Source organism: Cataglyphis hispanica, chromosome 4 (genome assembly GCF_021464435.1).
Source record: "Cataglyphis hispanica isolate Lineage 1 chromosome 4, ULB_Chis1_1.0, whole genome shotgun sequence".
In the NCBI taxonomy this organism is placed as follows: Eukaryota; Metazoa; Arthropoda; class Insecta; order Hymenoptera; family Formicidae; genus Cataglyphis; species Cataglyphis hispanica.
The window spans coordinates 7,500,257-7,527,866 of record NC_065957.1 but is presented as its reverse complement, the minus strand read 5'-3'; the positions used below and the strand labels follow the sequence as shown (position 1 = coordinate 7,527,866).

General features: G+C 38.6%; 3 protein-coding genes across 4 annotated transcripts; 2 read left to right on the top strand and 1 right to left on the bottom strand.

Annotated features, from left to right (window-relative positions):
- The first annotated feature begins 3,816 nt into the window (after positions 1–3,816).
- Positions 3,817–19,349, top strand: LOC126849168 (uncharacterized). Of its 2 annotated transcripts, none has more exons than XM_050590776.1 (5): positions 3,817–5,148; positions 5,597–6,218; positions 8,237–9,571; positions 10,076–10,556; positions 11,629–19,349. In XM_050590776.1, exons 2-4 carry the CDS (start codon positions 6,053–6,055, stop codon positions 10,516–10,518), a joined length of 1,944 nt encoding a protein of 647 aa, XP_050446733.1. In that variant the 5' UTR covers positions 3,817–5,148; positions 5,597–6,052; the 3' UTR covers positions 10,519–10,556; positions 11,629–19,349. The 2 variants fall into 2 exon arrangements, with proteins under 2 accessions (XP_050446733.1, XP_050446732.1); XM_050590775.1 differs by having other exon boundaries at positions 5,561–6,218.
- Positions 19,350–19,903: 554 nt separating this feature from the next.
- Positions 19,904–24,109, bottom strand: LOC126849156 (AFG3-like protein 2). The gene is made up of 13 exons (XM_050590750.1): positions 23,860–24,109; positions 23,303–23,426; positions 22,890–23,199; positions 22,666–22,759; positions 22,420–22,585; positions 22,197–22,332; positions 21,978–22,096; positions 21,578–21,853; positions 21,271–21,498; positions 20,925–21,151; positions 20,675–20,851; positions 20,361–20,579; positions 19,904–20,269 (listed from the first exon to the last, which is right to left on the bottom strand). The coding sequence occupies exons 1-13, from the start codon at positions 23,944–23,946 to the stop codon at positions 19,979–19,981; spliced, it is 2,454 nt and encodes an 817-aa protein (XP_050446707.1). The 5' UTR covers positions 23,947–24,109; the 3' UTR covers positions 19,904–19,978.
- Positions 24,110–24,798: 689 nt separating this feature from the next.
- LOC126849179 (general transcription factor IIF subunit 1) lies at positions 24,799–27,503 on the top strand. Its single transcript, XM_050590798.1, has 7 exons — positions 24,799–25,041; positions 25,188–25,234; positions 25,315–25,686; positions 25,754–26,076; positions 26,169–26,458; positions 26,660–26,997; positions 27,143–27,503. Exons 1-7 carry the CDS (start codon positions 25,018–25,020, stop codon positions 27,354–27,356), a joined length of 1,608 nt encoding a protein of 535 aa, XP_050446755.1. The 5' UTR covers positions 24,799–25,017; the 3' UTR covers positions 27,357–27,503.
- Positions 27,504–27,610: the final 107 nt, after the last annotated feature.

Here is a 27,610-nt window from a genome sequence, read left to right as displayed (position 1 = left end):
ATTTATGTATGTATGTGTCGTTTCGCTTGTGCGGAACGACACCCGAAAAATCACCCCTCGCTTAATGGAACTCCCCTTTAACAAAATGGCGACCACTCGAACGAAATTGGAATGTATCGTACGTTATTGTTCCTCGCGATCTCTCGAGTACGTCCAGGCTTATTTCGCATGTTTGTGCGCTTCGCAGGATCGACCTTAAGCGAGACGGCGCCCCTCATTTATTTCTTTACGCGTGTGTGCGAATCGATATATTATTTTATCAAATTACCGGAATGTCGTAAAAAAGAATTAAAAATTATTTATTCTTCTATTAATACTTGAAAATTCAAAAATATCTCTGTCTAGAAGATTAGAAATATATGTATCATATATACAAACGCCTTTCTCAGCGTAAATTAAATTTCCAATTGTGCATGTTGTGTTGCTCTTGTGAAAAATTCTCAGAAATTTAAAAATTTCAACGCGACGATTTTCCGCGTTGGAAGGAAAAAAAAAAAAAAACCATTCTCGATCGCGCTTTCAATTGAGCGGCGCCTCTTGTGGTTTACGGGCCTGCGGCTAAATTCGGGAATGGCCGGCCGTTTCGTTATTATTCGTTTCTCTCGCTCTCCATTCGACTCGAGCACATCGCTTCGCCGACCATCATCCGTTGCTCGGCAACCTCTGACTCGCGACGTGTCGTTATATGACGGCGGGGGTGGATAACCGGTGTGGTGGTTCAGCCTCTCTCTTTTTCTCTCTCTGTCTCTCTCCTTTCCTCCCTTATTCTTCCAACTTCTCTCTTTTTCTTTTTTTTTTCTTGCTCTTTTTTTCTGTATCTTAACTAAAGGTGTCGAGTGATACTCGTTGACCAAACGGTTATTACGTCAAATGTTATATCTTGACGACGTCGTTAGACACTCCACGAACTAGCACAAACCGGTGGAGTATATAGGGTGAAGAACCGCCGTAACCACCTTTAGCGACTAGCACTGTTGATATCAATCTGATGCAACTACAATTACGGGATTACGCTCGTTCGATATGACTTTTGATCGGGAGAGGGTATGTATAATCGGCGACACAATCGAGATGGCACAAGATAAATAAAATATAAATTATCCATATATATAGGCAAGAAAATAACATCTTATTCGAACAGTTTAAAATAAAAAAAAAAACAAAGCTTTTAAATTGATAATAATTTACGTTAAAATACATTTACAAAATAATCATTTGAATGCTAATCGAATAATCTTATATTATATTTATAAATTTATAAATTAAAAATTAGAAGTAAAAATTTTAAAATGTCAAAATGATTATTATTCGTAATGAAGAGTTTTCTTTTTAAATTAACGACGCGAAAAATTTATCATATAAATTTATTTTAGCCATATCTGGTCTCAGAGTTTTCATTTGTGTTTTAAAAATGTGTTTAAAAATTTATAATCGTCAGTTGTAATGCATAGATTAAGATGTAATTCGTCAAGAATCTGCATCCATTAATTATTCGAGACTAATCGTCATAATCTCCCGCGCAATCTCGCGTTCCGAGATGATTAGCAATGTCTCTTGTAAATTTTATGTAAATCTGTCGTGAATTTATTACCACTTTTAACGGCACGCATGTGCCCCGAATTGAAATATTGACGATATCGGCAAATACCTTTTGGAACAGGAAAGTCTTATTAAAAATATTATAGGAAATATATAGAGAAAAAATTCATTTACTAAATATATTAAATTCATTATATTCTAGGCACAAAAATATCGATATAGCGAGATATTATGACGTTAAGAGAAATTATATACTTTCAGTCATAGTGGTTACAAGTTGCAGTTGCAGTATTTCATCATCTTAATCCTAAGTAACGTTATGTTATTTATTCGTAAGCAATAAAACGTAAAATAAGGAATAAAACAGCGAGCGAGAGAGCGAGATGAAACGAAGAATCGATATTTGTTAGCTTTTATACGGAGCACACGTGTAGTTCAATTCCATTTTACGTTTCCAGCTTAACGCGAGGGCTCCCTCGAGAAAGTTAAAGCGACGTACCATCGACAACTTCGAAGAAAATAATCCGAGCTAATTCCATCCGGAGTTACATCCCGGGCCAACTTGTTAGCGCTAATTCCGGGAGTCTTCCGCGGAAAGAGAATAGACGTAGCGCCGTGCGCGATAAATAAATCCAATATATACGACGCGCGCGAGAGAGGAGAGCGAAATAGGAGGAGAAAACGACGGATCCCGATCTAGCCGGCCGACGAGGAAGACGCCGACAAAGGGTGGCAGACGGGAACCCGAGGCGCGGAATAGCGCGAGGGTGAAAGAGGAGAGGGACGGACAGGGGAGAAACGCGCTCTCGCGCACGAGAGCGAGATGCGATGAGAATGAGACGGGGATGTGGGGAGGGAGGGGAGAAAGAGGGTAGCGCGCGCGAGTTGGATGGCGCGCTATCGCAAACCCCGCCGGCGAACGCGGCAGGATGCCGAGGTCGACGCTATCGATTGGCGTCGGTGTTTCCTCGTCGGTATCTAGCGGCCGGTGGCTGCTCTCTCCCTTTCTCCACCTTCTCCTTTTTCTCTCTCTCTCTCTCTCTCTCTATCTATCTCTCTCTATCTTTTGCTCTCTCAACCGCGGAAGGGATTCACTTCTCTCCCCTCGTCTCCCTTCTCTCATTCTCCGTCTCGTTTCGTTTCGCACACTCTATTATCCTTCCCTCTCGCCCACCCACCGGCGGTAACAGGTGTTGGTCTGGCCCCGAACTCGTACAAAATCGATGGACGAGAGCCGGATCGGCGTCGCGAGGGGTTTCCCCGCCGATCCACCCTCTGCCGGCCTTTCTCTCCCCTCGCGGTAACTCTCCTCGATCGAGTAGTACGAGGAGAGAGAGAGGGTGGGCGCGTAAGAACGAGAGAACGCTGGCGGGAGGATGGTGCCGCAACCGACGTGTGGCGGCAGGGGGACCCCTCCCCCCGGCCCCTCGAGGAAAGGGGGTTTGGGAACGCGAGTTACGCGGACGGGCGGGAAGTAAAGGGAGGGGACGGGGGTGAAACGCTGCACACGAGCGCGGCAGCGGAGGACGCAGGCGCCCGGGACGCGGGGCGACGCTCGTCGGCGACGCTGCATTGGCAGTTGCACCCCAGCCACACCCGGTACGAGCCATGTAGTCGGGCTACCCTCCACCGCGATACACGGCGGACAATTGTTGCTTCTGCGCCTACAGGTGGTACATCTTCGTCTTCGATCTTCGCGAAGCTCGGTCGGTGTTCGTCGTGTCCGCTGTCGTTGTCGTCGTCATCATCGTTGTCATCGTCGTCCTTCTCGTCGTTATCGTTGTCTTCGTCTTCATCGTCGTCGTTATCGTCGTCGTCGTCGTCCTTGTTCGACCCGTCGTTGGCCCTCGTTCCACGTCACCGCCGCCGCCGCCGCCGTCGTCGCCGTCGTCGCGGTGCTCGTTGTCGTGGTTACGCCTCGTGTATATCCGTCCGCCGAGCGAACGAGACCCATCGGTAATCCGCGTGGATCGCGTCGTCGACACCACGTTACGAGAACGTTCATCGAGACACCAGGCCCTCGGCTGTCGACGAGGAAACGTCAGAGGACGTTGGCGAGACACCAGGCTGCCACGGACGTGCAAAGTGAGAGGGAAGAGTGACCACACACCAGCAACGTCGACCCTCGTAGCGCTACGTCAGCCAAGTCACCTCCAACTGCGTGTGTGCAAGGCCGAAGGGTGCGAGAGCGCGCGCGACACGAGGGGGAGGTGGAGTGTGGGGGTCGTGAGGGGGTGCGCGCGGGATTTCCGGGGTCGCGGTGAGAGGGCTAGAGGGAGCTATCGACCACACACGTAAGGCGGCGGCGGCAGCAGCGCTCGCACACACCGGCGCACACGGATACACAACATCGCGGACCTGTTGTCCAACTTGTTGCTCGTCCCTGCGAAGGCACACCCGCCCATCTCCGGAGTCGAAGGTGAGGAGACTTGTTTTCGAAAAAGGAGGAGAAGGAGGAGGAAGCGCGACGGTCGTCGAGGATCGTGTCGGGACTGCACCCGCATATTGGAGCACCGCGCTCCGACCACCGACCCCGCAAACGGCGGACGTACAGGTAGACGAGAAAGGATCGAAACTCAAAGGGATAACATTTTTGCGACGCGGATTTTAAGCGAGAGAAGAAATAAAAGAGTGAAGAAGATTTTAACGACGATTAATTGTACACGGTGTTTCCTCTCCCTGTACAAGTTTCTACAACTCTTGATCGTCGCTTTTTAATACAGTGTTTCTTCAAACGCAAACTATATCGGATCGTATCTTTTTTGTAAGAAGAATGGCATTCGTTCTATGAGCAAAATTTTCGCTCTCTGTATGAGTCAAGCGAAGACGCATTGAGGAAGACGAACGGCATTGGAAGAAAAACTCTTCTTTCATCCTCAGCATAGAATATCCGTTTCCTGCGATTCAAAGGAAACTGCGAGCGCAGAGTAATTCAGAGGACCAACTCCTTATAGAGAATTATTCACGAATCGAATAGAGGTCGTTACGTTTATCAAACTAAAAAAGGGAGCAACAGCAAATTGTTGGCTGAAGAAAATTCGTCTTGAAATTTCGTCGAAGAAAGCGAAAAAAGCACGACTTTATCAACAAAGTAAACGAAGAATCGCCTTTTTAGCCGCATCACAATTTCGAAAGTCAATTCGAAGTATTCCCGTCACTTAAAATTCATACGTCGTTCTTAATCAATTTACAGAGAAACATTCAACGTTCGTCGTCGCAAGGGCATCTAGATTGTCACGATGAGAATGTTATCGTCGAAACACGCGCCTCCCAGGGCAGCGACGTCATCGGGAATCGGCGAGACGAGATATCACCTGGAGCAACCAGGCGAGTGAAACGTTTGATTCCCCTAGAGCGACGGAAACCTCGGCGGCGCACGACCGTTTCCGGCGACGCATGCACTGCCGGAGGAAACGTGGGATAACGAAGTCGCGGTGGTGAAGCATAGGAGAAAGAGAGAGAGAGAGAGAAACCAGATATGGATGGAACGCGCAGATAAACCCGACATACGCGAACGACGAGACACGCAGAGGCAGGCATGAGACCGGCGTAGAGAATGTAAATCGTCCACCCGTGAATATATACAACGAAAGCAATACTACAAACAAGGTAATCTCGAGGAACAAAGCAAAGGCAAGCCGCGCACACGCTTCTCGCCACCAAATCACTTATATAATCTCGCACCCCCAATCGACCTGAGAGACCGCGGGTAGAAACACACACACACACACACACATCGCGTATATAAGTTTCACCTCCCCGTTCGCGCGGTCTCGATCGAGAGCTCCTCCCAGCTTTGCTTCACTTGAGAGATATTTTAATATGAATGCATATACACGCGTATGAAGATAGCGGTGATCGTACGTATGCTCGCACACACATTCATCATTATATATATATGTATATATACGTTTACACAGGAGTCTTATTGAGAATAATCGTGCAACGACGTTTAGAATTAAATAGCGATATATCGCCGAGCGAATTATCTATCAAGCTGAACTATTTTATTTTCCCTAAGGGAACAACGTCGTTCTCTCGCTCCTCCTTGCTACAGGAATTCCGTGTAAAAGTTACAATCCGATCTGTCGCCGAGACGATCATGTCGCGTCTCGGGAGATTCGAGAGGAAGCGCGCGTATGGGACGGACAGTTGGAGCATCGATTGAGGGGGCATCGATCAACGTCCGGTGGAAGAGAAAATCCAGCGTTTCCGCAAGGACGATTGACGAGGGGCGCATCGAACGAAATATCGCGCGCCGACGTAAGGAGGCAACCTGCTGCGAGGGGAGAAACGCGATACTTTGACGATCGATATACTTTGCGATTGATACTTCGCAAATCATCACGGGAACGTATATATATATATATTCGCAATAAAGTACTCGCTTTCGCGGTACGAAGAAAAACTACGAGGGGAAAAGATACTCGAGAGAGAGGGTTGTTTGGTGATCTTAGAACGATACACCGCAATATTAATCCCGGTAAGAAGTGAACGACGATCGGAGGCCAAGATGCCGCGTTGTTACATGGTAAAGAAGGCCCTGTGCAACAAGTACATAAGCAGCGTTGCCAGAGGATTTGAGAGCTGGGGTCGCGGAAGGAGCACGCCATCGCCAACCACCATGCAGCTGCTCGTCTCGCCCACTGAGGGGCACGTTGCACCCCCTATTGCACAAGGTACGTTTCACTCTATTTCTTTCGAAAACTGTAATCGATTGTCTTTGCGATCATTTTTTTTTTTTTTTTGCAAGAAATTTTTTATTTTTATTAATTTTTTTTTTTTCGCCGCGATTGACTATGTCAATTTTAATTAATTCTCGTTTTAAACTTGACGAGAAACGTGATGTATTATAATGTGTATGAATAATAGAAAAAAGATGTTGTTTAAAACTACAAAAAACTCCTCTTGCAACTCCGCGGCGTACATATTAATATATTTATTAATATATATTTATATTATACTATAATTATAAATATATATATATTGTATTTTAAATGTATTACATTATATATTTCCTACATACTAAAATAATTTCTCTCTCTATTTTGAAGATATTTAAAAAAGGCGATAGTAATTTTTTTTTTTTTTTTTTTCGTCCTTTCTCTCGCAATTGTTTTAGCACTTTAGCGGTACTTTGTGAAATTCACTTGGACGCATATAAACGCGCCGGCCCGTTTGTATCGAATTATCAAGCGATAATGGCACAAGCCGCTGCGCGCACCGCGTAATTCCCGACAATGCGCGTTGCCTGGTCGCAACGAAACGACCTTAATTGTCCGTGGAATTCCCCGTGGCGTATTACTACTTGTACGGCGCATCCGTGAACTCTCTTCGTGCGAAAATGGCATGCGAAACTTGCCGAGACAGTAAATGCACTTACAAAGGCGACACTCGGAATCATCGTAATGGCACTGCGCGTGTTATAGCACACTGTCGTCACGGAAGAGACGTTTCGGAATTACCTGAAATCGTTTGCGGAAACGTTCAAAGTGCGGCGTGTCCTTTATTGAAATTTTGCTGAATGATTCGAAGGTAGAGTAATTAAAGGAATTAATCACGATGAGATGTTTTACAAAATATATAATATCTAAAATTAAGAATCATAAATGTGTATATTGATTTTAGAGCAGTAAAATTATCGAATTAAGATCAAACTTTCTGTCTTTCTTGATTTTTTTTTTTTTTTTTACTCAAAAACAATTTGCAAAAGAATAATTTTTATACAGATACGAAAAAGATCATTTTCGTGTGCTTCGAATTAATATAAAGGATCTAATAATATAATAATATGTACACGTAAAAAAATGCAACTTTTATAATCTCATATCTCTCTACAGAATAGAATATCAATACCTATATGACACCAGGATATATTTCCGCGAAACTTTTGCATGTATACTAAGTTGATATGCGATACGAATGGAGAAACAGTATTATACGACGCGAGAAAGGGTCATCCACAATACATTCGCATAATAATTCATAGCGACGTCGATCCGTTGGCGAATTCTCGTGATCGCGATAGAAATTTATCTCGCCCGCGTGTAGAAACAAACAACGACGCAGAAATATTAAAACGGATCGGCCTGCCGATGGTGTGGTAAGAAAGTCGGTAGCTTTTAAAAAACGTTACGTGCTCTTTCATAACAGAGTTATCGTGAAATTTTATATCCGCTTACTCCGCGCGACCTTCTTGGTTCTCCGCTGCCAACCCCCTTTGACCTCGTTTCTAACATATTTGCCGTCATAATCCCTCGCTACCTTTCTCCCAACTTCTCTCCCCTTCCCTCCCCCCTTCAACCACCACTGCAATCCGTATTATGCAACCCACATTTTTGTTCCTCTCTTCTACCCCCGTCATCGTCTATCGCTGCATTTCCTGCTGTCATCATCGATGACTGTCAAGGTTTGATGCTCTTTGTTATCTGCGCCGGTAACGAGAATCGGATACTCTTCTTATCCCGTTTAAAAGCCTGTAGTGTCGTTAAATCTCGATTAAAAAGTCAAACGAAAGCGAAGAAAGGGATGTTACTCCCGCGGCGAACAGAGGCGGCACGCAATAATACGACCCGATTTGAATCGATCAGCCTTACATACATATATATACATATATATTGTTTTTCTGTTAGACGTTTTGCGCGGTAACTGGAATTATCACTTGATCTAATAAACTTAATCTTTATGATTCCCGTAGAGTGTCCCGACACGCAACCGACTTTCGCCGTGTCCGATGTCAGGTCCTTGAAGGAAGACACATGGAGCGATGTGGTCGCGAGTAGCGCGTCAACGACAACAACATCGTCATTATCATCATCGTCATCATCGTCATCACCGCCGACGTCGTCGTCGTTATCCGTTATCTCTACGGATGCAATATCCGCAACGGATTGCTCGATGACAATGCGAATGGAGACGACCACCGTGATCACCGTGACGCCATGCACTCCGACGACATCACCGACGACTTTATCGCCCACAGAATCGATCGTCTCTCTCGCGGAGAAAACGACAACGGCGACAACGGTCGCTCCATCCTTACCTCCGGCGAGCGTCGCGCGAACGACTTCCGGGAGACCCGAAACCGCGACAACATCCATCGCCATGCTGTACCATCCAACATCCATCGGAGAATCATTTTCCGCTGTCTCGTCGACATCGTCAACGACGTCTTATCATCTGGAAGACTCTCCGGAACATTCGAGGACAGCCAACGATTTCAGGATACGACTCGCTCCCACGGCGTCCTTGATGCCCAGCCACGTGTCGTCCATGTTCAAGGATCGCTCCGCGGCGGAGACGGAGGCAGCGCACGATCTTCTCGAGCTGTCGCGGTCGCTGCCACCATTGCCACCACCGAGCGTAGCCATCGGTCCTCAGAGTGTGATCGAGGCGCCGGCGAGTGATGTCCAGGAGATGACGGTCTACCAACCGGCCGAGCAGCCGATTTATCAGGTGAATACGATCGACCTGGCCGGCTCGACCATTTATAGCCATCATCATCATCAGCAGCAACAGCAGCAGCAGCAGCCTGCCACGGCCGCTGGCATCATCTACGAGCCTAGCACGACCATCGTACCACCCTCGGGCAGCGTCTTCATACCTTTGTCGCCGGTACAGGAAATTCTACTCACGTACAGCACGTCCACTATTCCATGCACGTCGATCGTTGCTCAGCAGTCACAGCATCAACCGCCACCACCACCCCCACAACAGCAACAACAATCGCAGCAGCAGCCATTGCAGCAGATCGAGACGACGCCGCCGTTGACGCCACCGACTTCCGAATGTAGTAGCGACATTGAGAACAGCAATCCGAACTCACAGCCGTCGCAGAGGGACAAGGAGGTGCAAACCATTATCGAGCAAACGGAGGGGGTGAAGCCGGCCAGTTATACGTACGACACGTTGCTCGTCTCGGACGGCAGGTCAAAGAACAAAAAGGCGCCTCCTGTGCAAAAGAATCAGGAAACCGAACCGATCGAGACACCCGAGACCTCCAAGACCGGTCGTTACGTGTGTTGCGAGTGTGGTGAGTAGAATGCACATATAAAATGAGTCTAAATTAAATTAAGCCCACAATATATTTGGCTGATTGATATCTTTTTTCATTTGATTTCTCTTTAAAATTAATTGATTTTATATAGTTTCTATTTCATTCATGCACATTTTTTTTTAAACTTATTTTAGACAAATATTTTAATGCTTATTAATATAAATTTATTGATTTTGTATAGTTGTATATATTTTAAATATATTTATATATCAAATTTGTATGAGAACATAAGAGAGGATATTTTGTATAACATTCTTTTCGCGAATAAAATATATTGAAAATATTTTTAAAGTTGATATAATATATTAGAGATTACGAATATACTTTATATTATATATTTATATAAAATTTATAATACTAAATCATCAACTTTTGACAAGATGACAAATATCAGATACATTGATCCCAGAGATATACAATTTAATAGACATTGTGTGAATATTCTCTCCAGTTAATCTGCGCCTTTTCTTTATTCATCAGGCAAACAGTACGCGACCTCGTCGAATCTGTCGCGGCACAAGCAGACGCATCGCAGCATCGACTCGCAATCGGCCAAGAAGTGCATCCATTGCGGCAAAGCATACGTCAGCATGCCCGCCCTGGCCATGCACGTGCTCACGCACAAGCTCACGCATAGCTGCGGCGTATGCGGCAAGATGTTCTCGCGACCCTGGTTACTGCAGGGTCATCTGCGCAGTCACACCGGTGAAAAGCCATACGGATGCGCCCACTGCGGCAAGGCGTTCGCCGATCGTTCGAATCTGCGGGCGCACATGCAGACACACTCGGCTGACAAGAACTATGAGTGCCCCAAGTGTCACAAGTCGTTCGCGCTCAAGTCTTACTTGAACAAGCACTTAGAGTCGGCGTGTCAGCGCGAGAACGAGAGCGATAGTAGCTACGATGTCGATGCGCCATCATAAAACGTAAGCGGGATGCCAACGACGGATTGCGATTACAGGTAGGTTCTCCGCGTTCGCGGAATTAATTCTTTATCGTGATCTTTTTTGGTTTGTTGAAAATTGACGTTGGATTTCTTTATCATTTCTTGTCGGAAAATTCTTAGCTTGCGCGTGTCGCGAGCAACTTTGCCCTTTCGTACCATTCGTGAGTTACGGGCACTTTAATTTGCCGCGACAGTCTCGCGATCGATCGTGACCGTTGTTCTCGTATTTAGACCTAATAGCGCGCTCGTGCTAACCGATCAATCCGCAATTTGCAGCCGGTCATGCACGACGTAAACGTAGATTGCAGTGGCGTTATCCAGTGTTGACTGGCGATGTAGAAATACATAGTATGCTGCACAGATACACACCTTTGTATTCATTCATAAACAAAAGGATAGAAAGGGAAGATGACATACATATTCACACACACACACATACACATAAACACACAGGAAATCGCTGCAGGCCTCTCATTGCCATGTGAATGCGATTGGTTTCGATTGTTTCGCACGGAATTCGAGTCAGCAGTCAAATCTACTGTTGCTTGATAACGACAACAAATGCTTCTTTTATCTTTGAGTTTAAAAAAAAAAAAAAACTCCGCGTTTGTGCAAGGAGATTTAATATCAAGATTTTCTGGTATCTGTGATTTAAAAATCGCAAATTATAATGTTTTTTGTTGACTATTGGCATTTAAATTATTTTTGATTAAATATTTCTTCATTGTGTCTTAAATATCTCAATTTGATGCACTGAGTAAAAAATCTCGGATGCACCTAAATCTTATTTTTCGATTTATATTAAAATGTCTTTTTCTTTCTCTCTCTCCCTTTTTAAGTGAAATTTTCTACTTTTTTTTTCTCTCTCTTGAAAGGATATTAGCGCGATTAAACGCATTCTCGAGATCTGAGCGTCTCGGAATTTGTCGTAACGAGAATTCTGCTCTCCGCTAAGTCCAGAGAGATTGGATTGCTTCGAATTGGAGAATACGTGAAATGGTAAACGAGAGAGAGAGAGAGAGAGAGAGAAAGAAAAGAGAAAGAAATGTCTTCCAATTAGTCGATAAGATTTTACTCAAAATTGCAGAACGGGCTAATGACTTGCTGTCACTGTCGAGAAGAGCTTCGCTCCTTTGTGCATCGCAGACGACGATCAGACGTCGAATCTCCGGTAACATCCAATTTCAACGGGTATCTCTGGGTAAGCGCAAAGTAATTCGATTTACTTGTCGGCTTTAAATGTCGCGGATGGGCGGAGAGGGTGACAAAAATCTCGGCGGCTGCTACTGGGAACGAGGACGAGAAGATAATTGACATATCGGCGTCTCTAGATCTCGCGCTCGTCTTCTCCACTCGTGGAAAGAAGTTTCTCTGAATATTTCACCGCGCCGCGTTTCTCTCGTATCTCGCTTAGTTCTATTTTTAGGATCGTTTTCCCGATTCTCTCTTTCTCCTTGACACCGGAAGATCAAGATGAGAGTTTCGCACGCGTATTTCCAACAAATAAATACTTTTGCTAACGAAAATCCATGAAATCGGCCATTAATTTTTCAATCGTTGCCGACTATATATTTTCCGATGAAGTTTCGCCTATAATAAATTTTAATTTCGTTCGAAACCTCTGTGCTTGATTTCTCCAATTGCCTGTTCTCTGAATGAAGTATTTGCATAACCAAAAGAAAAAAAAAAATTCGCCATTGAGATCTCTCTTCGATGCATAGAGAAACTTCTTTTCCATCAGCGAGAAGATCTGTATTTTGATTCGCCAGTTATTTTTAGTCTGACGTGAAAGGATGTCTCGACATAAAGCGATATAAATATTTCAATATGTTTAGGCATCCTCTCGCATCAAAGATCGATATGATAGCATCGCAGAATACATTTCATTTCGTAAAAATGAAAAAATTTGCAAGAACGAATCGAAATGCTCTCTCGGAATGAGCAGCGATAAAGTCGATCGCGAAAAATAGTGCAATAAGTTTTTAATGTTAGTTTAAAGAAGCACTTTTTTCATTCATCTTTGCTCGATGATAAAGATTCACACTGATAGTTTTTTTTTTTTTTCTCTGAGAGAAAACTTTTAATTTTCTCCAACGAAAAAAATATCTCTCTATTAATCTTATTTATTAAAAAGATGATCTCAAAACGTGCAAATAGAATTAGAATTTGATAACGTACTGAAGCTGTCGCAAATTTAATTATCGTTATAAGTTATTTTATATTATTTTATTTTTTTATAAAAGTATTTCGAGTATAACAACTGAGGCATCTGAGGGCAGATAATGTAAGGTCGTTTGCGCATTTAATGATGCACTCTTGCAGGGTTTTTGCCGGTATCCTTAACGTAACGCACGCGCAAGTACTCGTGGAAAGTTTTCATCAACATTTCACGTAAACTGGACCACCTGTTGAATGCAGAAATGACCATTCGGTGGCAAAAGGGTCGGTCGTACTGCTACCCTGAATTATGGAACACATCATTTCCTCGGTTGTTAAAAGCGCGAACAATTGTAACGTTTCGTTCAAGTTTATCGATATTTTTTGTTTTTTTTATCTGCGAAAGAAATATATCCTGAATTTCGCGGATTTCTCTTCGATATCGGTGATATTATTTAGATATTCCGTTTTAAATTGAAAATACATATCTTCTGTTTTAAATTTTTAATACTTGATGTGAAGAATGAGATTACTTTTTTAAGAAATATTCTTTTCTCATCGCACGTTTGCATTATTATCAGAGTTCCTACGGACAAAGTCTTTGATGTACAATATTATCAATTTATATTTATTATATATCTTGTTATTATATACATATTATTTATATAGTTAGAAATCGATTTAAGAAATCGATTAACATTTTATATTCTTAGTATTAATAAGAATTGTTGCTCAATTTGTTTACTTTAACTTATAAAATCTCGAGATTTGTATCTAGTCATATGATTACTTTTACGCGATTCCTATATTTTAGCAATATAATAAAAAATCGTGTTTATAGGTACGATATACTTGAATATACTGACAAAGAGATATATTATTTGAGAGATATTTTTGCACTTCGAGCAAGAAGAATGAAAAGAGTGAATCGCATATAAATGCGTTTTGTAAACGATACAATCCGCAACGTCATACAAAAAATATGACAAAAAGATGAAAGGAGGAGCAGGAGAAGAAGGAATTATAAGGAGAGGAAAAAAAGTACTTACGATCTAGTCAACAAGTTGCGCTTGAATTACATCCCTTTTATCTTAGTTGCCTAAGGCGGTCGCATGTATAAGCGAGAAGGAAAAGTGACGCTAATTTTCTCCCATCGTATATTTTAAACCCTTACATTTTTTCTCCCCCGTATCCATGCGCACGTCCCTAAAGCATTTTTAATATAACTTAGACATATTTTGGTACGACAAATTTTACGAGTGATTGTAAGATAGAGGGATTGATCGAACTTAATTAATTAAACGTACAGTGGTTCACGGAACGGCGTGCTTATCGTTAACGAGATTAGCGCCCAGTGAGCGAGAGAAAAAGAGATTTAGTGATTTTAGTTAGTACAAAAGTATCAACACCAAGTGAGTAGATCGTTCTTTTCGGCATAGAAATGCAGCGATAAACGGGAGGGAAGAAATCGTCGTTTTTTCGGAGATCTATCCCTACGATTCATTTTCCCTTCCTCTCGAGAACGCGATGGGCGGGTAACGTCGAGATGCACTGAAATGTAAAAATAAGATATGAGAAATATATACGTGGAATAAAATTTTCACAACAGTACTAATGCAATAATAATTGAAAGAAGCAACGAAATTATACGCGGATGTGATAAAAGCATAAAATAATTGACCTGGAAACATAGGCAATTATCCGTTCTTAATATGTCTATCGATATATCGATACTATCAATGTATCTATTGCGGTTTGGATCTTTTTCCTGCATACGATGATGAAATAATGATAAAAGGTTTCACAGAAATTGAAATTTCTTTTAAGCCAATTTTGAATTCATCTATTTTCTGCAAGACGCATTCGTCGACGTTGCTCGCATTTTCTTATATTTCGTATCTCGACTCGCAAGAAAGTAGTCTTCAGTAGTCTTACGAAATGCACGTAATTCTGCAACTCGGCCACTCAATTTTGTTCATAACATTTGAGATTATAAATACTCTCTCTTGTACCGTATTACAATACTCGACAGTCAATCGAATCTATAATTAATAGAGTAACTCGTAACGGTAGTCAATAATAGGAAAAAGATGTAACGTGAGGGAGGATGATCCGCGAGACCGTATCAAGTTGAGTCCCAAGTGAGTTCCATCGAGGATACGCGAACATCGTGGCACAGTTTACAAGTAGCTTTAGTATCGCAAGCAAGGAGAGGAGACAAGAAATAAAACAATGTTTTGTGGCACGATTTCATGTGTGTACCATATACACACATTTCTGCTGGTGACAAAATAATTTTTTTAATTTAAAATTTGTCAATAAAATCTGCGAGATAATTAAACGCTGACAAAAATATTAAGAATTTTCATTACTTTTCTATTACAATATAAAAATAATTTTTACAAAAAAATTTTATTAATAGAAATATTTATTTATTCGCATTATTTGATTGATCTTTGCTGTTTGCCAATTCAATGAAGTTATAACACGCAGACGAGACGGCTTTCATGAAATCTTGCCACGAAATCGATATTTATCGACGCGAAATATTCAACGAGAGAATTAGAAGCAAGAAAAGAACATTCCTATTGTAATAGAAAGCGAATTGTCGAGAAGATTAGATTGCAAAAGTCACAGAACTGATACTCGTAAGCGCGAGATAGATATGAGTACAGCTATTACTATTAAAAAAAAAAGGAAGAAAGAAATGCACCAGATGATTTAAGCCAGGCTCCAGGACGATCATGCCTCATACGTTTCTCACGTCTGGGCAAAGTTCTTCGTCCGTATTGTGCGTATCGGGTTTGAATGAAACAACAGTAGCCTCGCAAATTGGGCGCATTCGTCTTGGAACTTTTTCGTTTTATAAGACAAACAATATGAAGACGTCAGAGAGAACAGAGAGAAAAAGGAAAAGAGAGAGATGGATTTAATCCTTATCCGAGCAATCTAAAGTAAAGAAGACATTTATACATATAAAAATTTAATATTTAAAATATTGTATAAAATAAAAATATATTTTGTTAATTTTATATATCTATATAAAATATTTCACATGTCTCTTCATAAACATATTTGTTTTCGAATGATTGAAAATAATATAGAATCTTATAAAGCTGGAAAATTGTTTTAGAGAGAGAATATGAGTTTTTGTGAATTTGATAAGTCGACGTTGCCCAGATAAGGATTGATATTCGCAATTATATACATGAATACATTTTTTTTTCGATCTCACCATATATCATAGTAAAAGAGAGCAATTATTCGTGTCGCATTTGTATCGATCTAATCCTTTATAGTTAAAACTTTTTTATGATAAGGCGATTTATATATATATCAAGCCGAATGTAAAGAGAGGAGCATGTGGTAAAAAAATAACATGCAAGCAACAATAATGTACGAATGAAAAAAGGAAGCGAACACGGTCAAACATTAATATAAAAACTCCCAATTAAAGAGGACCAAGTTACTAAACCATTTCTATTCTGCCACGCGTGTGCGTACGCGGGGCGAGTTTAACAGTCGTCGTAGTATACATACATATATCGTCTTCGAGGTGATAAGAATCGTCAATATAAGCGATAAGGAGAATAACTCACTCAACTAACTGAATGTTAATTTATCGAACGTAAAAAGAGAACAACGAAAATGTGACAAGCATTGTACACGTAATATAAAAATTATACTTAGAAACACAGAGGGACGAGGGGGAGAAAGGCATCTATTAAATATATATATATATATATAATGTACAATATAATATTATATATATAATTATATATTTATAATATATAAATATATAATATTATATATATAGATCTATATACATGTACATGTTAATCGACGGAATTACACTAAAATCCGAGAATTTTTATTCGTTTTCAATCTGATGACGATTATTTTATACATCCGGCTAGATTAGATTAATATTATGCTTGTTGAATTTCGACGAGAGAAATAAAGTAATGCACCTCTTATGCGACATTCTCGATAACAAATATGTCAAAATCTTCAACTTTTTTGATTTAGCTGTAAAGCGCTAATTTGTTTCCTATGAAAATTGTTTCTACGTTTTTCTTCGTTCAAGATTTCTGAATAATTCCATGAACGAAATAAAACGAAAAAAAAAATACAAGTATGATTCCGTCAATTAATATATTTCCGGAATTATTGTAATTGATTCTAACGAAGAGCGGAGCGAAAAAATGTATCACGATAGTCAATGTGTTAAGATACATTTATGAAGTCGCGCGTTTCGCGCACACATCCTTACATACACATGTACACGAACTTGCGGAGAAGCAGGCATGATCACCGCTAAAACCTGGCTTTTCAAGAAAAAGGCGGAAAGGGAAAAAAATAGAGAGAAAAAAAATGCATATAAGGAAACATAGGGTTTAGATTAGTGTGATACAAGGTACGACAAAGCAATAATTTAGTGATTGTACGATATACTTGATTAGCGAGCGAATTAGTGCTAAGTTAACGATACTTTCGAAATCTATAAATATTTACTCGATATAAATCGTATAGTTTTGTAGAAACGCTGGAAAGATTGCCATTTCAGAGTAAAACTGTCTTGGGATCAAAAGTTTAGGAAAAAAAAAAAAAAAAAAAAAGAAAAAAATTGGTAGTTTGAAAGCGAATGGGCAGAGGTAGAAAACCGCAATATATATTAACTCTGATCAGAAATCTGCAAGGATCTTTTTCTTTCGTATCAGCAAAAGACAAACTTTTCTTGAATAAATGAAAAAAAAAATGAAAGAACGAACAGTCAACTGATCCTGTTTCGAGAAGATTGTTTGCGTCTTTTAATAACGGAATAAGTTTTGAATAATTGTACTCGTTCGATTATATCGAAAAAAAAAAAATAGATACATCGCCTTTAAATTCCGTGATGCAATGCTTCATTGTGAGAAGATAGGAGCTGTCTTATACAGGTGCCAAATTTATGCATGCCGAAAGAAAAAGATTTGCGAAAAGAAGAAGAAAGAAAACTAATTCACATCCAAATATAATCCGTATCGCAATGCAGAGCTTGTATCGCTTACGGTCAATAATTTGACATTCGCTTATTCTTACGTATTGCTAATACACCATATATAATGAAAATCCTCACTTAAAGGAGATGAGACTGAAAACGAAATGAATAAATTATATATCTTTTTTCGTAATTTCTTACAACTATTCAAAAAAACCGTTCGACACAATTGTTGGCTACTACAGTATATAATATCTGAGACGATTTTTCATTTTTGACAATATTATCACGGAAAGATGAAAAATTGCGTTTTACAAAAATGAGATCGCGTTGACAGAAGGTTTACTCTGATCTGTCAGAATATCAAGTTTTTAACGAGGAATGAAAGGAATGCAAGAAATTTATTGCTATCGGGAACTTGTAACCGTATAAATTTGTAGCGTAAATAAAAAGTGAATTGGTAGAAAAATTCACTTCTTTCAACACATCCCGGAGCAACTTTATATAGAATTTTTAGAAAATATACACACAAACGCGCAGTTTATTAGCAAAAGACTCGATACTTATATCGGGAGGCTTACTTTTCATCACACATGGGTATCAACTTCTTCGACGTCATTAAATATATAAGACACATCGCAATAAGAAACATTGTCTGCAGTCCATTGAAATAAATAAGCGCCGCAGGAGAAATGACATCAGCCGTTTTAGAAATCTGTTTTTTTTTTGTTGATAAAATACGCGGAAACGTATGGAATCATCTGAAATATCATTGTAATATCAAAATTGATTCATTATACTATATAATTTTTTCTCACACGAAATTCTGCGGACTATCATTATAAGAACTTGCATGTACGAACGGTGATAAAGGTGAAATATGCCAACTTTGGAACAATGTAACACCAAACTTCAACTAGAAATATGTACACATTGCGCGTACTTTTTAATGTCAAACCAGACTTTATTAGTCATTTATAACGTCATGTCGTTGCATCTGTATACCTACACTTGTTATGGAACGATTATCCTTTTTCAAGAGGATAAAGAGATACTGTGCTTAACATCTCCGCAGATTCAGTACCTGGCACGAGGACAAGATCGATTATAGCATGATGCTAAGATCTCTAAGAGAATAATGGCGCACGATCTTATCTCAGATAACAATATTAAAAAAAAAAAAAAAACATTCTATTCTTTCACATAATCCTGACATATTTTTAAAATATTCCAGATTTTATGTTGTTTTGTGACAATTTTTTTCATTAAAATTCTTAAATCGCTAAGTCAGGTCAGATCGGATTCTGCGTGTCAGGTGCTAAATCGAGCGTAATTGACAAGACTCGAAGAAGCACTCGCCCGAGATGTGTAGAATATAACGTTTTACAGATGACAACAAACATATGAGCTCGACCAACGTATGAGTGTGAATCACGAATAAAAAATAGCGGCGGATACACTTTTACAAATTTTACGTAGCACAAGCCGCGGTGACGTTCCGCGTCGTCGCGGCGTCTCGACGAAAGCAATTTTACATATATATATATTTACAGCCATGTGCAATAAGCGACACACGTCAGACGTAATTAATTCGTACCCAGTAATGTAATGCAGAAGCCGATTGTGTTACTGATATGTTTCTTATCAATAAACTAAACCTTAAATATGGATTGCACATTGAATGATTTATTCGATTTTGCATACCTATAATCTTCGAGTTTATTCTTCAAAGAGATGTATGTTATTTTCTCAGGAAAACATTAAAAATTGATAAATATGTAAAATAAAACCGCTTTTTTTTTTAAATTAAGTATACCAAGCAAACATTCTATTACAAACATCTATCTATGTATGAAAATCGTTTTTCAAAAACCTTTCATTTTTGTTCTACAAAAAAACGTGAAGGGTGATGACACAAAATTATATCAAACAAGAAATTGTATTTTTAATCATTATCCAAAATTAACGAAATATCTCTGTAGTTTTATTACACATAACATAGAGATCTTAAAGTTTCTAAGAGTTTCGCAAGTTTGTGGTATTTCGCAATACTATTATCAGCTGATATGAAGGTGAAACCGGATTTATGAGAAAGAACTTATAGAATGTAATTTAGTTTTAATTACAAGAAAACACATCATAAAAACGTCATGTTAAACTGACGATTTCATCGTATATAGCGGTTACAACAGCTGATGCAGCTGAATATACTGTTGAACACCCGTAAACTTATATACTTGTTATGATTGTGTATTTCGAACTATTATACAAAGCAGTTGCGAGACTAAAATGTTACAAGTTATAGTCGTTGTTGCGGCTGTTTATTACTGGTGGAGGCTGTTTTAGAAGGCTGTGCTTGTGATTCGCTAGTTTCTGCCGCTTTATCCTTTTTGTCACCATCCTCATAGGGTTCTTCCTTAGGTTTGTTCCATTCCTTCAAACCTTCTGGTAACGTAGTATCCTCTTCAAAAGAGCCAGTGCCTTCAACGAATTCTTCATAAGTAGATTTCTCGCGGAAAGGTCGAGCACCAAGCAATTCGATCATATCGTCCCTGCTTAAAATCTCTTGTTTCAACAATCTTTCGGCAACCTGAAATCATGTCAAATTTTTTCGATTTATAGCTTGACATGTGCGTTAAATCATTCAATCATTTAGGCGAGAATAGCGATATAAAATTTACCTTGATTACATTCTCTTTATGCTCATTCAGAAGGGCTCGCGTTCGCTTATGCGCCCTATCGATCAACTCTCGAACTTCATTGTCGATGAGTTGCGCAGTATATTCGGAATATGGTTTGTCTAAGGCCATGTCTCCTGGCTTCGGCATTTGAAAGCTGACATTCCCAACCTTCTCGTTCATACCGTATTGCGTAATTTGTGCATACGCAATTTCTGTAATCTTTAAAACAAATCCGAGATATTAATCAATTCAGTAAAAAAAAGATACAATATGTCTTCATCGTCAAAATATTTTTACACTTATCATAATAATACCTTCTGTAAATCATCCTGAGCGCCTGTTGTTATACGGCCGAAAAAGATTTCTTCCGATACTCGTCCACCGAGCGTCATGCACATTCGATCGAATAACTGTTCCTTCGTATAGAGATACTGCTCACGTGGCAAATATTGAGCATATCCCAATCCTTTACCACGCGGAATAATGGATACCTGAAGAAGATAACAAAAGTCTGACCATAGCGAAGAAATTGTATTATTGCGAAAAATAAATAAGATACAGTACCTTCAAAAGTGGATCTGCATACTCTAAGAACCAGCCGGCTACCGCATGACCGGCCTCATGGTACGCGACTGTCTTCTTCTCTTCAGGTTGCAATACATTGGTCTTCTTTTCCATGCCAGCTACTACCCTTTCGATAGCTTGTTCGAAGTTTTTAAGTTGGATATTATCGTTCAAATCTCTTGCCGCGATCAGAGCTGCTTCATTGCAAACATTCGCAATATCAGCTCCTGAAAAAAATCTATATATGATGTCCTGACGATTTCATCTAGTTTCTGGATGTCAAATTTTGTTAATATTTATACTCTTATATATTTTTCATAAAAATATTCAATACTATCGAGAGTACCTGTAAACCCAGGAGTCAAAGAAGCCATCTTTCTCGCTAGCTGATCTTTGTCTAATAAAGTTTTCAAAGGAGTTAAATGCACTTTGAAAATGGACGCCCGTCCTTTAATGTCCGGCGCAGATACAAATATTTGTCTATCGAATCTTCCAGGTCTAAGTAATGCTTTATCTAAAATATCTACCCTATTAGTGGCCGCTAATACCACCACATTAGTTGTCGTATTAAATCCTTAAAGAAGATAGTGAATGTTAAAAATTATTCTCAATGGTTTCAATGTTTGGTCTTCTTAGTTGAAAGTAGAACGTACCATCCATTTCTACCAAGAGCTGGTTCAATGTGTTTTCTTGTTCAGAATGTCCCGCAAAATTCCGACCTCCTCTCTTTCGTCCAACCGCATCAATCTCATCAATAAATAATATACACGGTGCATGCTTTCGTGCCATAGAGAACATATCGCGTACTCTAGATGGACCGACACCCACAAACATTTCCAAGAATTCCGAACCGGATACTGTAATGAAAGGTACGTTCGCTTCACCAGCCGTAGCTTTGGCTAACAAAGTTTTACCAGTACCAGGCGGCCCTATGAGAAAAATGGCACATGTTCACTTATGGCATTTTAAATTCGATTAATGATATACTTTAAATATGAAAAGTATATTCTACCATATTACAAAATTGTATTTTATTTAAATTGCTAATATTACCTGTTAACATAGCACCCTTTGGAATCTTAGCCCCAAGATCTATATATTGCTGTGGGTTCTTCAAGAAATTTACAAATTCCATAATTTCGATCTTAGCTTCTTCACATCCAGCAACATCTCTAATGTGTAATATAAATGAGATTTACATCAATGAAGAGAGATTAAATTACAAGAAATATTAAATTACTTATATGATGACAAAATATATTTATTACTCACTTAAATCGTACACCAATATCTTTCGAATTTATTAGTTTTGCAGTCGATTCCATTACAGTACCAAAAAGCCCACCTCTTTTACCTCCTTTACCAATCATTGCTTCCGCAGATCTTCGCATGAAATAAATGAGCAGCCCTAAAATATATTTTCTTGACATTTATAATACACAAATATAAAGATCACTGCTGTTATAACAGTTAACAAAAATAATAATTAATTTACCCAACATAAGAATTTGCGGCAAATATGATATTATATTTACAGTTTCTATTTCATTTTTATAAACCACAGGAATATAATTCTCAGGTCCCATGTTTAATTCTATTTGTGCATTTTCTAGATTCCTTTCGAAAGTATCAGTACTTCCAATATTAAACCACAATGTATCCTATAAAACATATATCAAACTTTGATATACCATTAACAAATAAGTGAAATCTATCACTGACCTTGTAAAGAAAAACTTACAGAACCATCAACAGTATGTCCAGGTAGAAGTCTTACACGCACCCATTTTTTATTTACTACTTCTAATTTGTTAACAAGACCTTTGCTTAAATAACTAAAAGAAGGAAAGATGTATAATTAGTGTAATTGTAAGTATTGACTACTTTTTACTTTTATAATCAATATATACTTGCTACTTCAGCGGAACATATATTAAGAATTGCATAGGAATATAATTTACTCACTTGTATGTAAATTCTCTCCATGTGATCTCCTTCTGATTGTAATCATGAGATAATATATATGCAAGCAGACCAGTTACGCCAAGTGTACCCAAAATCATGAATGTCCTATCCTTGTCACCACCTTCAAACGATTTACCTCCTCGTGAACTGTCACTGAAAACTTTAAATGCCCATTGGAAACCTTGATCTTTGGAACTGGATGATGAACTAGAGGTAGATGAAGAAGGTTTCTGTGTAGTTTTCTTGCTCGTTGCTTCTTCCGCCTTTTTAGCAACATTTTCAGCACTTTTTTCAGCACTTTTAGCTCCACCTATTTACACAATATCATATTATTATATCAGTTATTAAAAACTATACAAATTTATTACAAAATAGAATAAGAGTTGAAAAATAAGTATAAAAATATCAGGAACCTGGTTTAAAGAACTTTTCGAATCCTTTAGGTGGCTCTTTACAAAATAATCTCCATTTTTGTTGTAACTCCTCAATCATGGATAATGTTGTACCATTTTTAAGCAGGGTTAAATGTTGCCTCAACTGAAAAAATATATCTTACAATTAGCTTAATATTATTATTCTAGTGCCAAAAGTATTTAAAAAATGATAAGATTTATTATCTTCACCATTCTTAAAATTGCAGATACATAGTCCCCTCACGAAAATTGCTAATAACTATAGCACAGCTGATGTAAACTGTACGTTAAATTAACAAATCGCGATTACGCAGAAAGGTGCAAGAAATGACAACAAACACCTGAGTGCCTCTCGTTTAGAAAGGATATATTTAGAACGTAAATACGCTAAAACACGCGAATATTTGGAATTTGCGTAAAATGATCGCACCTACGATCGAGCACCGTGATGATGACATTTGACATGTCATTTTCGTAAAAACGCGCAACACTCCGCAAGCGCAATTACAGCGCGTTATATCACGAATAGATTAGAAGATAATAGGTTATGACTGTACCTGAAGCGTGTCGAAATAACCTTTCTGAGTGGGTCTGAGAATCAGTCTTTCCAGTTTGCTGGCCGACGAGAGCATTTGATGCGCCATGAGTAGTGCTAATGCGATGGGCCTGCGATGGAATTTAGTCTCGTCTTATTATTAACGTTTCTCTTAAAACTCGGAACGCAATACACTACCGGTCGCGAACAACCATCTCAATTATTGGTCATGAAGTGATATCCGCGCCTCGACGGCGAGGACGGCACGCATTGGCTCCGGCTCCGGATTCACCGCCAGTGCTGTCGTCATCGGGACATATGTATAATCAGTTCCCGCCGAAAATACGAGACCCTTTTCTCTTTATGCTTCGTATAAATTTTCTTGTGACTCTCTCGAGTTTTTCAAAATTCTAATAAATTGAAGAAGATCAACGTGCGATATCTTTTCTAAATCGCAATGATTCGACAATTTTAACTTCTGATCACTCCAGAATATATATATATGAATAAAGATGCAATGATCAAAATTGTGTGAAAAAAGGAAACGTCAAGTTACATGTGATTCTTTGATATTTTATACATTATTCTTGTAAAATTATATTTAAATTATTCCTTATTGTTAAATCATTTTCTATTATATTTTTTTATGTCAATACATTTGCATACTTTTATATTTTTGATAAATCTCGCTGTTTAGAATTTTTATATACAATGTATTCGATGATTTTGTATCAAGCTCCAAAATACACATTCAATAGAAACAGTCGATCAATCGCATATAGATTCATTTCATCTGTTGCATCGTTTCGATTGTAATGTGTTCAAAAATCCTGCAAAGAAATCTTTTGCTTCTTTTGTCCTGATTGGTCAATATAGGATTTCCGAGCAGGAAAGATCAAAGTACAACTACAAAGAACTGACCTAAACTTTTACATATCTATGCTTCAAATCCTTTGATTGATCATAACCAGAATTGACCAAAATCAGATCAATCAAAAGAGATCAAGATTTTTTTACCCTGATTGATCAACCAAATGGAGTGAACACCTGTCTTTCAAAATGCTTATTCAATCTCTTTGAAATTTGTAGAGATCACTCAAGTCAGATCTGATCGATCTAATAATTTGTAAAACGCCTTAAATTGTAAATATAACGTTAAATTGTCCGGAAATTTTTAAGTATGAATTCAAGCACAGTGTCAAAGGTATGTATAGACAGTAGTTGCAATAATAATTGCAAATTATATTTATGTACTGTAACAAGATATGAAAGTTGTACATTATTATTTAAAAAAAAAAAATGATATATTTACAATAAAATGCTGACTACAAGATGTAATTTTCCTTTTAGCCTCCAGTTGTACCATCTGTGCAGGAATTCAGTATTAGAGTACCAAAGTTTGTATCACTAATATTTATGTTTTTAATTTTTTACATACCACAAATTTTTAGTTGAAAATAATTTATGCAACTTTTAGAAACAGCAAAAAGAAGCATAATGTCATGAGATTCAATGCGACTCTGAATGTAGATTTCTCAAAATGGACACAAGTGAAAATGGAACGGGAGAACAACATGAAGGAATACAAGGGTATAGAAGAGGACATGCCGAAATTCGGTGCTGGATCCGAATTCGGACGTGACGCTAGAGAGGAAGCTAGAAGAAAAAAGTATGGTATTACCAGTAGAAAATATAAACCGGAAGATCAACCATGGATTTTGAAATCAGGAGGAAAGACTGGCAAAAAATTCAAAGGTATACGAGAGGGAGGAGTCAGCGAAAATGCAGCATATTATGTTTTTACCCATGCTGCTGATGGCGCAATAGAGGCATTTCCTTTACATGAATGGTAGGTATCTTATATTGTTAATTATTTTATTATTAATTACTGAAAAATATGTAACTTTCACATACAGGTATAACTTTCAGCCAATTCAGAGATACAAGGCTCTCAGTGCTGAAGAGGCAGAGCAGGAATTCAGTCGTAGAAATAAAGTAATGAATTATTTCTCTCTAATGTTACGCAAGAGATTGAGAAATGATGAAGATGGTGGAGATGATGAAGAATTAGTGGAAGGTGGTAAAGTTAAGAGGCCAAGTAAGAAAGAAAAGGAATTAAAAATATCAGAACTGGATGAGTGGATGGAAAGCGATGATGATGATTCAGGTAGCAATGAAGATGAGGACAAAAAAGGATCAGAAGATGAAAATGATGCAAAGAAGACGAAGAAGGGCAAAGGTAATAAACGAACTAATTATTGGTTATACATATATATTTTTACCTAAGAAAATTGTGTTATATGCAGATAAATATATAATTTAATATTTTAGCGCAAGTGCAAAAGAAAAAGAAGAAGAAGAAGAATGCCTCGGATAATGAAGCGTTCGAGGAAAGCGATGACGGTGATGAAGAGGGAAGGGAATGCGATTATATTTCTGATTCTTCTGATTCTGAATCAGATTTAGAAAAACAGAAGGAAATTAAGTCCGTCGCAGAGGAGGACGCATTGAGAAAATTACTTGCGTCTGACGAAGACGAAGATGATGAAGAGCAAGCAGATAAGAAGGAAGGCGAAGAAGACAAAGACGAGGATGAAGAAGGAAAAGAGAAGGATGATAAAGTGAGGAAATCTATCATTATTGTTACGACATTTGTGGTAGTAAACACTATGTTGCATATTAAACTTTTCTACATTTGTTTAAATGATGCATATTCAGCTTTTCTACATTTTTTTAAATGATACGAGATAATTAACAACACTTATCATTAAATACACTTCCTAAATATTTTATTTTATATCTTTCTATATATTGCATTACAGGATAAAGACAAACTCGGTAAAGAAACGGATAAGAAGAGAGACAAAAAGAAGAAGAAAAAAACCAAGAAGAAAGATCAAAAGATAACTGCTTCTGGGAAGGATTCCTCTAGCGATTTTTCTAGTGATTCGGAATCAAACTCTGATACAACGCTAAAAGATAATAAGAAGCCTAATAGCGCACATAGTTCGAGATCAGCGACACCAACGCCTGCGGCATCCGGAATCTCCGAGTCTTTTAAGAGAAAACAATCTGGATCTCCGGACTTGTCGCAAGCGAAAAAATTGAAGTTGGACAATTTCAATCTAGTCCCAGTAACATCGTATATACCGGGAGCAAAGTATGTCTACCTCAGCGTTCAACAAAAAATACAATTTTAATATTTATTTTAATATTTATATATATAATTATATATATAATAAATTATATATATAATTTTAATATTTATTTTTAAAATATTATTCACACTTTTTGTATCTTTCTAGTGAATCGGGAATTACGGAAGATGCCGTGAGACGATATTTAATGCGCAAACCAATGACCACGACTGAGTTGCTGCAGAAATTCAAATCCAAAAAAACCGGTCTTACATCTGAGCAGCTTGTTAATATTATGACTCAGATACTGAAGAAGATAAATCCCACCAAACAGACCATCAAGAATAAGATGTATTTATCAATCAAAGCGCAATCTAATTAATTCTAATTCTCCAATTAGTCGTTTTTAATTATTCGATGCGTCGGTGATTACGCATTGTATAGCATCATTCAACTACTACTTAATAAAAACGATACTTTCTTAATGATGGAAAAATATCTCTGTATTAAAAATTTTGTAGAAACTGTACTGAGAAGTATTTTAGCTTCAAAACCCATGACCTCTCCGAGGCAAGTATTGGATATAACTGCATATACTTGTTAATCAAACTCTGATATAACTGCATATACTTGTTA

Coding starts and splice junctions, on each gene's coding strand:
- LOC126849179 (XM_050590798.1), top strand. CDS start 25,018: ATGAATTCAAGCACAGTGTCAAAG. Junction 25,687..25,753: donor GCATTTCCTTTACATGAATG/GTAGGTATCTTA, acceptor TTTCACATACAG/GTATAACTTTCAGCCAATTC. Junction 26,459..26,659: donor GAAAAGAGAAGGATGATAAA/GTGAGGAAATCT, acceptor ATTGCATTACAG/GATAAAGACAAACTCGGTAA.
- LOC126849156 (XM_050590750.1), bottom strand. CDS start 23,946: ATGGCGCATCAAATGCTCTCGTCGGCCAGCAAACTGGAAAGACTGATT. Junction 22,586..22,665: donor GACATACTGTTGATGGTTCT/GTAAGTTTTTCT, acceptor TATGTTTTATAG/GATACATTGTGGTTTAATAT. Junction 20,852..20,924: donor ATGCAGATCCACTTTTGAAG/GTACTGTATCTT, acceptor TATCTTCTTCAG/GTATCCATTATTCCGCGTGG.
- LOC126849168 (XM_050590776.1), top strand. CDS start 6,053: ATGCCGCGTTGTTACATGGTAAAGAAGGCCCTGTGCAACAAGTACATA. Junction 6,219..8,236: donor TGCACCCCCTATTGCACAAG/GTACGTTTCACT, acceptor TGATTCCCGTAG/AGTGTCCCGACACGCAACCG. Junction 9,572..10,075: donor TTACGTGTGTTGCGAGTGTG/GTGAGTAGAATG, acceptor TTTATTCATCAG/GCAAACAGTACGCGACCTCG.